The sequence below is a fragment of the Rhinopithecus roxellana genome, chromosome 10, assembly GCF_007565055.1.
Source record: "Rhinopithecus roxellana isolate Shanxi Qingling chromosome 10, ASM756505v1, whole genome shotgun sequence".
In the NCBI taxonomy this organism is placed as follows: domain Eukaryota; kingdom Metazoa; phylum Chordata; class Mammalia; order Primates; family Cercopithecidae; genus Rhinopithecus; species Rhinopithecus roxellana.
Genome location: NC_044558.1, coordinates 46,787,795 through 46,801,214, shown reverse-complemented (window position 1 = coordinate 46,801,214; position 13,420 = coordinate 46,787,795). Strand labels below are relative to the sequence as shown.

At 40.1% G+C, this 13,420-nt stretch overlaps 1 protein-coding gene across 1 annotated transcript in view; it reads left to right on the top strand.

Moving 5' to 3' along the window:
* SRGAP1 (SLIT-ROBO Rho GTPase activating protein 1) overlaps positions 1-13,420 on the top strand; it is a 319,302-nt gene that overhangs the window by 225,916 nt on the left and 79,966 nt on the right. Inside the window, exons 7-8 of the mRNA XM_010386925.2 lie at positions 1,021-1,242; positions 3,855-3,956. Coding sequence (XP_010385227.1) covers positions 1,021-1,242; positions 3,855-3,956 — 324 coding nt within the window. The remainder of the gene's footprint in view (positions 1-1,020; positions 1,243-3,854; positions 3,957-13,420) is intronic.

Below are 13,420 nucleotides of genomic sequence, written 5' to 3'. Positions count from 1 at the left end.
TCCTTTTTGTGGCTGAATGATATTTAATGATATGGCTATACCATATTTTATTTATTAGTTTGTGGACATTTAGATTGTTTCTACCTTTTAGCTATTATGAATAATACTGCTATAAACATTTGTATACACATTTTTAGGTGGAAATATGTTTTCATTTCTCTTGGATATATATCTAGGAGCAGATTTGCTGAGTCGTATGGTAACTCTGTGTTTAACTTTTGAGGAACTACCAGATTGTTTTCCAAAGTAGCTCTACCATTTTACATCCCCACAGTGTATGAGGGCTCCAATTTCTCCACATCCTCTCCAACACTTGCTATTGTCCGTCTTATTGATTACAGCCATCCTAGTGGGTGTGAAGTGGTATCTCACTTTGGTTTTGACTTGCATTTCCCTGATTATCATTAGTATTTCCCAGTGATATTGAGCATCTCCTCATGTGCTTATTAACCATTTGTATGTCGTCTTTGAAGAAATGTCTATTCAGATTCATTGCCCATTTTAAAATTAGGCTTTGTCTTTTTATTATTGAGTTTTAAGAGTTCTTTATATATTCTAGATATAAGTACCTAAAAATTTCTTCCCATTCTATGGGTTCTCTTTTCACTCTCTTGATAGTGTCTATTTTTTTTTTTTCTTTTTTTCACATGGAGTCTCGCTCTGTAGCCCAAGCTGGAGTACAGTGGCACTATTTTGGCTCGCTGCAACCTTCAACTCCTGGGTTCAGGCGATTCTTGTGGCTCAGCCTCCTGAGTAGCTGGGACAATAGGCATGTGCCACCACACCCGGCTAATTTTTTGTATTTTAGTAGAGACGGGGGGTCTTCAATTTTGATGAATCTAATTAATTTTTTCATCTGTTGCTTGTGCTTTTGATGTCGTGTCCAAGAAACCAGTGCCTAATCCAATATCATGAAAGCTTACCCGTTTCCTTCTAAGAGTTTTATAGCTATAGGTCTCACATTTTTGTCTGATCAATTTTGCATTCATTTTTGTATGTGGTGTTCTTTTACTTTTTAAGTGCTGTGATCTTGGCTACCACGCAAGTCTGAATAGAGCCCTAAGAACATATCTCTCTGCGGAGTACAACCTTGAAACCTCCAGACATGAGGGCTTAGACATTATTGAGAATGCAGTTGATAATTTAGAGCCCCGGAGCGATAAGCAGAGATTCATGGAGATGTACCCTGCTGCGTTCTGTCCACCAATGAAGTTTGAGTTTCAGTCTCACATGGGTGATGAGGTCAGTAATTGATCATTTTTTAAATAATGAATTTTCTCTTCACTTATATTTCTCCTCACTTGCTATAATCTAACAGTTGTAATAATTCCAAGTTGTTTTCTCTCTCCTGTCCTTGCAAAGGCCCTTAATATAATGCTAAGATCAGCCACTACCAACTTTTTTTTTTTTTTTTTTGAGACAGAGTCTTGCTGTGTTCCCCAGGCTGGAGTGCAGTGGCGCGATCTCGGCTCACTGCAAGCTCAGCCTGCTGGGTTCACGCCATTCTCCTGCCTCAGCCTCCGGAGTAGCTGGGACTACAGGCGCCCACCACCATGCCTGGCTAATTTTTTTGTATTTTTAGTAGAGACGAGGTTTCACCATGTTAGCCAGGATAGTCTCTATCTCCAGACCTCGTGATCCGCCCCCCTCAGCCTCCCAAAGTGCTGGGATTACAGGCGTGAGCCACTGCGCCTGGCCAGTCGCTACCAACTTTTAAAGCAAATGTCAAACACTCAAATACTCACAAAGGTCAAACAAATAAAAGGTGCAGATTTCTGTTGCACTAAGCTTTCCCAGAATAGAAAGTTTTTGTTCTACCTCAAGACATTTTAATTTAATGAAAAGGAAGGCATTTTGCTGGTCTGATAGAATCTGTCTGATGGCTTCTTATAATCCTGATTTAAAGATTCTTATAAAGAAAAGTAATTGTATATGGCAGGAAAATGGAAGAAAAGAAAAAGTACCAAACTTCTTTTAAGATTCAAATTGGCTCCAAAGTTTAAAATGAGCCTTAGAAATTATGACTGTTTTATATCCTTTATATAAATTCAGCTTTCTATCCTATTTTACCAAACAAATGCGTTTAAACTGATTATGAGTTACAGTTGTTTATGTTATTGTCTATGAACAGGAGAAAACAAAAAAAGCCAGTTTATGGAGCATGCTATATAATAGCACTTGGTGTCTCAGCTGTGCAAAACAAAACTCATAGATAAAAACTCAACTCGGCCGGGCACGGTGGCTCGCGCCTGTAATCCCAGAACTTTGGGAGGCTGAGGCAGGTGGATCACGGGGTCAGGAGATCGAGACCATCCTGGCTAACACGGTGAAACCCCATCTCTACTAAAAATACAAAAAATTAGCCAGGCATGGTGGTGGGCGCCTGTAGTCCCAGCTACTCCGGAGGCTGAGGCAGGAGAATGGCGTGAACCCAGCAGGCTGAGCTTGCAGTGAGCCGAGATCGCGCCACTGCACTCCAGCCTGGGCAACAGTGAGACTCCATCTCATTAAAAAAAAAAAAAAAAAAAAAACTCATAGATAAAAACTCAGTCTTAACTTATTGTGGTGACAGTCTGTTTTTCAAAGTAGATGTAATTATAAGATCATGAAAGATTTCTTTAATGTCATATTTTTTCTGAAATGCCAAGTGTTAAGACATATAAAATATATATGTGTGTATGTATTTATATATAATGTACCTGCTGTATTTCTAATTGGATTTTATGTGTGTTTGATAGAAATGGTAAGCAGTTTGTAAGCCAAAAGAACATGGATTTTCACAAGCAGGATGAGTAGCTTATCCCATTTTTCCAAAAACAAATGGTCGCTGTTTAAATTTTTCAGCTGTGGATATGTTAAGCATGGCATGTTAACATATCACAGACAAATGACATCAGTTGGATGTTAATGGTTTTATTATTTTAATAAAGTAAGTTGGTTGCCCTTTTTTATGGCCAGTTCTGCTAAGGAGCAGTGGTAATCTCTCTAATGTTTTGGAAACTCCATAAAAGGAACTCCCATCAGCCAAGAGCATTTCTAAAACAAGGCAGATAAGAAGAAATTGTTTGTTTCTGGTGCAGTTTTAATAATGCTCTGATTTTGAACTTATCCATAATTGAGATCATGGCCAAATATATTCTATCAAAACCTAAGATAAGTGGCCTCTTGAAGTTCATGGTGAATCACGCAATTTGGCTGCTATTGGCTAGGGAAGCCATATTTGAAAGATGCTCAAATAGTCATTCACATTTTCTGAGTTTTTACTATGTGCCAAGCACTGATCTAAGTTGCTTCTGTACATTGTCTCATTTCATTCCCACAGCAGCCCTGTGTTATAAGAACTCTTATTATTCTCATTCTACAGATTAGGAAGCTGAGGTTTTGTAACTTACCACAGTCACCTGGCTAGTAGGGGACAGAGCTGGCATTCGAGTACAACTGACTGACTCAAGAGCTCAGACCCTAACCAATAAGCCCTGCTGCCTTCTTAATTTATGTCTGTATGGTCCACGTGAATCATCTTCTGCCTCTGCACAAGAGCCATTAAGAATTCCACGAGTGAGGTTTCATCATCAGAGCTCCATCGCAGGAACTGCCCCGTTCTTACCACAGTCCTTCCTGCAGCTGCCATCTTCCAGTCGTAGCCAGGCCAAGCAGCTGCATTCTACTGTTGCAGCTTATGTAACAGCTCCATATTTACAAGAGAAGTTTTGATGCGCCTATTAAAAGTAAATATGTAATTGGAACCTTGAGAGGATTGGTGTGATTCGTGCGTCGTTTAAATAGGAGAACTGTGCTTCTGGAGGTGGGTCTACGGTGCCCTGTTGTAACTGTGGTTTCTCATTCTCCATCAGGTGTGCCAGGTCAGTGCCCAGCAACCAGTCCAGGCAGAGCTCATGCTCAGGTACCAACAGTTGCAGTCCCGCCTCGCCACGCTCAAAATCGAGAATGAAGAGGTGAGCATGCGTTCATCCTGCCACACCAGTGTTCTGAATTCAGATATAACTGGAAGGCATTCTCACATGATCTAGGCATATTTAATATTCAAGATTCAACCTCTTCATTATGTATTTCCTGCTCTCAGGGTTCCTGTAATACTCTTTGTAGGGGATAAATGCAAAGATTCTGTATTCCGCCATAGATTAATATTTTACTAGACACTCACTGCATATACATGTAAACACAATTTTTTTACCTTAAATTATAATTCACACTGAAAATAGTTCCCATGGGTTGTCAAATTCAACATATATACAAAAATATACAATCCTGTGTACAGTGGAACTTTTGACTAACATGTTAATTTATTTTTTAAAATATTTTGTAGAGACGGGGCCTTGCTGTGTTGCCCAGGCTGGACTCAAACTCCTGGCTTCAAGCAGTCCTCCTGTCTTGGCCTCCCAAAGTGCTGGGATTACAGGCATGAGCCATTGTGGGGCTTGGCCCACAGTGTGCCACGTTAATTTAATCCTAACTTTTAAAATTCACTTTTTTTGGCCGGGCGCGGTGGCTCAAGCCTGTAATCCCAGCACTTTGGGAGGCTGAGACGGGCGGATCACGAAGTCAGGAGATCGAGACCATCCTGGCGAACACAGTGAAACCCCGTCTCTACTAAAACAATAAAAAAAAAAAAAAAAAAACTAGCCAGGTGAGGTGGCAGGCGCCTGTAGTCCCAGCTACTCGGGTGGCTGAGGCACGAGAATGGCGTAAACCCGGGAGGCGGAACTTGCAGTGAGCTGAGATCCAGCCACTGCACTCCAGCCTGGGCGACAGAGCGAGACTCCGTCTCAAAAAAAAAAAAAAAAAAAAAAAATTCACTTTTTTTTCTTATGCTTTCCTATATTCTCTAAATTTTTGGTACTGAACATGGCATTACTGATGTAATTAGAACAAAATCATATTTTGAAATGGTACTTGAATGAGGATAGATAAATGTTTATTTGCCAGCATTAGTATATTTAAATAAATAGAGTATAAAATATGAATTATCAATATATGTTGAGTTAGGAAGCAATTATACAATTCAGCTGCCTATTTCTGAAATTAACTTACTTGAATCCACGTTCTCCTAAAATAAAGATACGAACCACAAATGTTTCTTGCATTAATCAAGGCTCCCAATTGTAATTTACAGGAACACAAGTTACAAAGTTAACTATTGGTCAGTGTTTGCAGTATCCTCAGACATCACTGGATTTGTGTTCAAATGACGTTATCAGGACTCTCTCTCTTTTTATCACTTTGAAGTGATTTCTTCATGTGTGTTGGTAGTGTGTTGGGGATAGAGGCAGAACTATGTGGTCCCTTTTAAAGCTTGCCATCCCACTTCATCCTAGCATCCTTGTCTCTGCAGTAGGACTGACTCTTCACTGACCTGGCTAAAGTCACGCATACTTCTGGACAAACAGTTCCATCTAGGAGATGAGATTCTGTCATTGGCCAATCTGGAGAATGTGCAGCTCATAGAACCCTTTGATTGAGAATTCCAACAGAAATAGTGTATTTCTAGAGAGAGACAATTCCCAAAAGAAAGGATTGTGGGACAGAAGTGAAAAAATAACTTACAATGATAAAGTGAATATCCAAAATTCACTTTCATACCCTGTTTTGTTTTAATCCCACCAGGATGTTTGAGCTCTGTGTATTTGTTTCTGTTAAGAAAGAATGATGTATTTTTAGACCAGTATAATTTGGTCAAAACCCATTGTAAATTTTGGCTTTTATTATTCCAAATAGAAACAAACCAGCCCTATTCAAATGTGTGTATTTAAGATGCAACCAATGTCATCTCTATATAGAGTCCCACAAATGAACCTTTCCAAAGGAAAGCTACTGCTCACCTTGAGGTAGCATTTGAGAGCCTAGGTTTTGCCTAGGCTTCACAAAATACCTAATGCAGTTTACTGGATCCTATTCTATCTACAGTTTGTATGTCTAGTGACTTCCCTTGTTTTTCCCTGCAGTATCCTTCTGCTGTTTTATTTGGATAACATTCTCTAAACTCAAAGAAAATAGTGTATTATGTACAAAGTCAAAACTGGCAGCTCAAGGATATGTTTTGTTTGGCTCCCAAAGTTTTGACCTGTTTTTTTAAAAAAAGGTCTGGCTACTCTGGCCCTGCACTGCTTCATGAATTGAAGAGCTGGGGCATTTGAATTCTACTTTGCCACAGTCATTCAACTCCCAGTTCTCTTACAGTGAACTGTTTGTGTTACCTGTCTGGCCTCCGCAGGCCTTTGAGTTTGTGACCCTTAATGTATGCCTTTTTAGGCATAATGTGGAGAAGTACAGTGTCCTTATAAACTTAGAGAGTCAAGCAATGCTTTGTGAGGGTTAATTTTTTAAAATTCTCTGAAGAACTTGGGAAGCTGAGGGAGGATCTCTTGAGCCCCAGAGTTCGAGGCTGCACTGAGGTGAGATGGTGCCACTGCACTTTAGCCTGGGTGACAGAGCAGGACCCTATCTCTTAAAAATATTAATTAATTAAAATAAATTTTTAAAAACCTACTGACTGCAAAATAAAACTTAAAAAGTACTTTTTAAACATTAGCTGAAGCAGCAAATGAATTGGATTATCCTAATGTTTCTTGTGAGCATGACTACTGGTTTATGATTTGTTAGACACCGAAGAAAATTTACTGTAGTGGAGTGGGATTCACAAAGAAAGTAAGATTTAAATTAGATTTTTGATAATCAGTAGATAACCATAAAATAGAGAGAAGAAAAGGTATTTCAATATATGTCAAGGTTCCTTGGGAGAATAGAACAGTTTGGTTATCACCCCAGTTGTCTTTGGGGATGAACTGAAGGAGAAGGTGAGGTCATTCAACAAGAAGCTTTGAGAGCCAAGATAAGGAGTTTTGTTACTGTGGTTCAGTACAATAAATACTGAAGGTCCCCAGGGCTTGAGGCTGCATTGAGCTATGATTGTGCCACTGCACTCTAGCCTGGCCAATGGAATGGGACCCTGTCTCCCCCACCAAAAGAAAGAAAACTTGAGAGAGAATTTGACCCAAGTTTTAAAAAGCATGGACAGTGCAGCTAAGTAGAACATGAACCTTTTCACCAAATCTTCGAATACCTTAAATAGTCACTTTGGGAGGCCAAGGCTGGCAGATTGCCTGAGCTCAAGAGTTCGAGAACAGCCTGGGCAACACGGTGAAACCCCGTCTCTACTGAAATACAAAAAATTAGCCAGGCCTGGCAGCATGCGCCTGTAATCCCAGCTACTCAGGAGGCTGAGACAGGAGAATCACTTGAACCTGGGAGGTTGCAGTGAGCCAAGATCGTGCCACTGCCCTCCAGCCTGGGCAACAAAGCAAGACTCCGTCTCAACAACAACAACAACAAAAAAGTAGGCACCACCTGCAACAGACCATATCTGGCCCATGAAAAAAAAATTTTTTGAGACAAAGTCTCACTCGGCCACCCAGGCTGGGGTGCAGTGGCACAATCACAGCTCACTGCAGCCTCAACCTCGCAGGCTCAGGTGATCCTCCCACCTCAGCCTCCCGAGTAGCTGGGACTGCAGGCATGCACCAACACAGCTGGCTGATTTTTGTATTTTTCATAGAAACTGGGTTTCACCACGTTGCCCAGGCTGGTCTCTAACTCCTGGGTTCAAGCAATCCACCTGCCTTGGTCTCCCAAGAGGCTGGTATTACAGGTGTGAGCCATCACTCCTGGCCTGAAAACTTTTGTTTGCTCTACAGTGCTTGGGTTTTGAAAGTTATTTACTGTCCTGTAAAAACTGTAAGTTTTCTTAAAAATACCAATATGCAGGGTGAGCACAGTGGCTCATGCCTATAATCCCAGCACTGTGGGAGGCCAAAGCAGGCAAATCTCTTGAGGTCAGGAGTTCGAGATCAGCCTGGCCAACATGACAAAATGCCATCTCTACTAAAAATATAAAAATTAGCCAGGCATGGTGGCACATGCCTGTAGTCCCAGTTACTCAGGAGGCTGAGGCGGGAGAATCACTTGAACCCAGGAGGCAGAGGTTGCAGTGAGCTGAGATTACACCACTGCACCCCAGCCTGGGCGACAGTGCAAGACTCTGTCTCAAAAAAATATATATATATCAATATAAATATATATATTTACATATTTTATAAATATACATATTTATAAAAATGTATAATATATAAATTATATAATATATAAATGTATAATAAATATATATTATATATAATAAATAATATATATTTATCAATATCCAGCCTCTTTAAAAATTAGAAGAAGTGATCACACTAGACCTGTGTTTCTACAGGACAATAACTGACTTCCTTTAGACACAGAATGTGTGCTTCCAGCTTGCCATGTTCTCTGCTCAGCCCACTCAGCTCATTTGCATGGCTTGCCTGGCCTTTAAAGATATTTCAGTTTGTATCACCTGCCTTAAAACAAAGAGAAGGGAGCAGTACATGCTTGTGAAATGGCCTCAGTATACTTACAAGTAGTAAAAGTTAAAAGGTTTGAGAAGGGCTTAATTAAATTTGTGGTTCATGAAGATTCATAAGAGATTGTGACATTTATTGTCACTTCCCAACTTTACATTTACCTGCTAAACTTTTAAAAATGAGGTTTGAGTTTTATTATGCCGCAAACTTGCGCCCTTAGTACCTCAGTCTCACGATTCCAACTTCCAGCCGATCCGTCAGTGAATATTCATTAGTGCCCACTGTGTGTTGTGCATATGGAATTAGAGCGGGGCCTGCTGCCACACAGCCTTGTGCCCGGTCATTGTTTTATTTTGATTACTTAGCTGTTTATTAAAACTTTGAAGGGAAACATTAATAAACATTACTTTTGTTTTTGTTTTGTTTTGTTTTGTTTGAGACAGGGTGCCAGTCTGTCATCCAGGCTGGAGTGCAGTGGCACAGTCACTGCAGCCTCAACCTCCCGGGCTCGGGTGGTCCTCCTGCCTTAGCCTCCCAAGTAGCTACTCTTTTATTACTTGTAGAGACAGTGTCTCTACAAATAATTATTTTGAATTATTCTTTAAATTTTCTATTATTGTTCATGAATTTTGTTCAAAAACAAAATAATATGCCCAGCTACTTTTTTATTATTTGTAGAGACAGGGTCTCCCTATGTTTCCCAGGCTGGTTGAACTCCTGGGCTCAAGCAATCTTCCCGCCTTGGCCTCCCAGAGTGCTGGGATGACAGGTGAGAGCCACAGCCGGCTCACATTACTCATTTCAGCCACCCAGCCCAACATTGCTCTTAAAGGCAACTTTTCAAAAACAAACTAATCATTTATACCTTTCTCATTATAAACATTTTCCAAACACTTTCCAGCCTAATATTGCACTGTCTTGTCTGCTTTCTCAAAAGTTTGCATTTAACCTTGTTGTAGGGATTTCTGCTTAGGGGTCATTCCTGTTGCTTCTTCCTTTCCAAACCAGCCTCTGGAGTAACTCACCATTGATTACAGTTCCCATTTCTTCAAGTTTCTCATTCTTCCCTTCATCTATACACAGTCAAAGAAAGAGAAAAAGGAACTACTTTGAGGAGAGCATCTATGCCTTTCATATTTTTTTAGGTCAGCATTGGTTTGTGATAGCTTGCCCCATTTTCAGACCGTTTGTCCCAACATTTGGTCCAGAAAATAAAGTTTTCATCAGCATGTCACTGCTGTTCTATGAGTAAAACCTTCTCACATATAAAACAACTAGTCTCTCTTAAATTATAGTAGATTTACCACCCTTAGGGTAACGTACAATGAGAGAAGCCCGTAATTTCTCAATCAATCTGCGACAATGTTGAATGAACAGATAGCTCCACGTAAATGTTCTTAGCACCATTTGAAGTCTTTCACCAGCAGCTTGCCAACGAGTATTTCACAGACTGTTCCAAAAATACATTACTTACACAAGATATTTTAAACAGTAATGAGCCAGATTTTAGGCAAACATTTGAGACAATTTTCATGGCATGAGAAATTGAGGGAACTAAGAGATATTTCAGTTATACCTCCTACCTAGGGTAGAAAAATCAGATTTCCTCCCCCCCAAATTTCTCATAATACCAGTGACCTCAGCAGAATCCCAGGTCATGTAAATCAATGATCAAACTCTCCTGGGGGATTCTCAAGTTCTTTTGAGACTTGATATAAGATATGAAGCCTGATAACCACTTAATTATAATTACTGCTTTGGATCTTCTCTGTGGCCTTTAACTTCATTTTTACTGATTTAAGTATCTTTGACTTGCCTGCAACCTTCTACTGATGAGCTAGCAGGAAAATACTAAGTAAAAGATAACTGCCATTTGTCCCTTAAATGACATCATCTTCTTGGCCAAAATTAAAAATAGATCAACTGTCTTATCACCACAAACACACATTTATATTTTTTGTTTCAAGCAAGCTTTAGCTCACTGAAGGGAAGGCCTTGATCCAAAAGAATACCAAGAGAAATGAGGAGAATTTCTAGGATGGGTATAAAAATGAGTCCTGGGATAGAGCACCCCAAAGAAAATGGCAGAGCTCAGGATGGCTCTCAGTGGAGAAGCCACTCGTTTTCTCTGATGCACTGAGCATTTTTTGGCATCCATGATTTGAAAGGATAACTTCAGCATCCCCTGTTCATTCAGTGAACTTTTTCTGATAATTTGCTGTGCTTCAGGCACCGTGCTAGTCCCTGGAGCTATAAAGATTAATAAGTTATCACTGACTTCAAGTTGCTTCCACCATAGGTGGAAAACAGGTTTTCTGAGACACAGCTGAAGGCAGAGACTTTGTTCTGAGAGTCCTGAGCAACGATGATGTTTTCTTCCTTGGATGAAGTTATATCATTACTGAGAATGAGTTTTGTTCAAAAACAAGAGAGCCCAGCATTTGTAGACGTTACCTTAAATGCAAGTACATAAATTACTAGTGTGAATTCTTCTGGAATGGTGATGTGACATTCCCTACCCGCCCCCCCTAAAAAAAGGTTGTGGGACAGCAAACATTGGTCTTTTTTTCAGATCTGGTAATGCCTACCCAACACAGACAGGGGATAGGGTCACTAGCATTGCACCCATGTTAGGGTACAAGGAGCAAGGGAAGGCCATGGCAGGATGCTCTGCCTGTGCTCTCGCCTTCTGTGGCCTGTGCTAGCTGTGAGTTTCTGTACCCTTGGCTAATTAATTATGGAATTGACCCAATCTGTGTGTGTGTGTCTGTGTGTGTGTGTGTGTGTGTGGTCCCTTTCTGCTAATTTTTAGTACATCTGAAATGACACAGTGCTGTAATTGAAATACATTCAAGGTCAGCGATGGGAAGGAGCAAGTAGTTCAGTGGGGAGACGAAGGAAGGGATGAGGGTCACCTTCACAGATGAGTGATGAGTCTTAAAGGATGAATAGGACTGTATCAGTGCAAGGTACAAGGCACAGTGCCTTAAAATACATGGAGTGTGTTACGGTATGATTTGTGTTCTCCCTGAAAATTCGTATGTTAAAGTCTTAGCTTCCAGTGATTAAGAATGTGATCTTATTTGAAGATAGGGTCTTCACAGAAGTGATCAAATTAAAGTAGGTCAATATGACTTGTGTTCTTATAATAAAAAGGGGAGGGGAAATTTGGATACAGAGACACAGGTGGAGGGAAGATGATATGAAGAGACATAGGGAGAAGATGACCAACTACAAGCCAAGGAGAGAGGCCTGGAACAGATCCTTCCCTCCCAAACCTCAGAAAGAACCAACCCTGCAAACCAACACCTTGATCTCAGATGTCTAGCCTCCAGCACTGTGAGACAATACATTTCTGTTGTTTAAGCTACTCAGTACCTGGTTTGCCTTAGAATAACACAGTGCATTCAGGGAATGAGACCACTGAAATAGCTGTCTTGTTCTCCCAGTGATGGTAGTGTCCTGGTAACACAAAGGCAACAGAGCCAGTCCACAAAAGCCCGCAGAAGTCACCTCTCCCCAGTCCACAAAAGCCCACAGAAATCACCTCTCCCTCCTCATTCACCCTCCTCATTCATTTTGACCCACAGCTCAGAGTTCAAGCCACCCGGGCAGCTCCTTCAGTGCAGTCCATTCTTCCGGTTTCTCATGAATCCTTTGTCAAGTCTTTGGCCTCTCCTTCCACCAAAACCCAACTGTGTTTTCCTGCTGTTGATGGGGAGGTATTACAAGGCTCATATTAGCTGTTTCATATTTGCCTCATTATGTTCCCCCCGAGACTTATTAATATGGCTGGTGTGTGTCAGAAGCTGGTGTTACTGTCTGTTGCAAACATCCCATGGGATGATATGCAGTCCCAGCATTGTGTCTGGTGGCTTCTGTCACATCCTTTATTCCTGATACTTCCACATTTAACCATGACACCACTGTTTCTGAGAAGGAAGTTGAAAAAAAGAAGAAAAATGGTGGTGTTGATTTTGATTCTTCATATATGTATTCCATGTGTGCATTTGATAATGCTGCTGTCTCTGGTTTCCTATATGTAAGAACATTGGTTCTAGTGAAACATTCTTATGTAACCATCTGTGTCATAAACTCAATGAACACACTTTAATTGCAAAATTCCAACAAATTTACAGATTACAATTGTCCCTTGGCATCCAAGGGGGATTGGTTCCAGGATCTCCCACAGATAGCATAATTCGAGGATGCTCAAGTCCCTTATATAAATGGTGTGGTATCTGCACATAACCTACACACATTTTCCTATACTTTAAATCATCTCTAGATTACTTGTAATACCTAAAACAATGTAAATGCTATGTAAATAGTTATAGTGGGTTTTGTTCGTTTTTATTGTTGTATTTTTTTTTTTTTTTTTTTTACAAATATTTTTGACCCACAGTTGGTTGAATTTGTGAATGGCTGAATACGTGGATAGAGAATCCATTAAAAAAAGCAAAAACTGACTGCGTTTGAAGACAAACTAGGAATGTTTATTTTGGTTCATGATTATTTTTGGGTTTTTTTGTTGTTCAGATGGATTTTGTGGTTTTTTTTGTTTGTGTATTTTAGGAGCTTTTCTTGTCATTGTTTTCCTTTAATTGTGTTTTAATTAGGTACATATCAGAGCACCTTATTGAACCTTACATCGTGTTATTCTTGTACTTCACCTCACCAGTATCTGAAGAACATTTCATGCTCCTATGTATACTTTACATGCTCCTATGTATTTGGAAGTTCTGCTCTGCCTTCCAGAGCAAAAGAAGCTGTAGTTCTTCCCAGCAGTTTTGCTATTTAAGCATTCTGTTGAAAACGATTAACTGCTACTGCTGTTGCTTAAATGTTTTTCAAATATGCCCCATCATGTTCATTCCCACTCTTACTTCATTAGATCAAGGTTTCGTCATCTCTAATGGAACTAGGGTCTCCTGACTAGCTTTCCTGCTTTCTGTCTCTTTCCCTTTTATTGTTCATCAACTCAGGGATCTTTTAAAAATGTAAATCTAAACTGTCCCTTA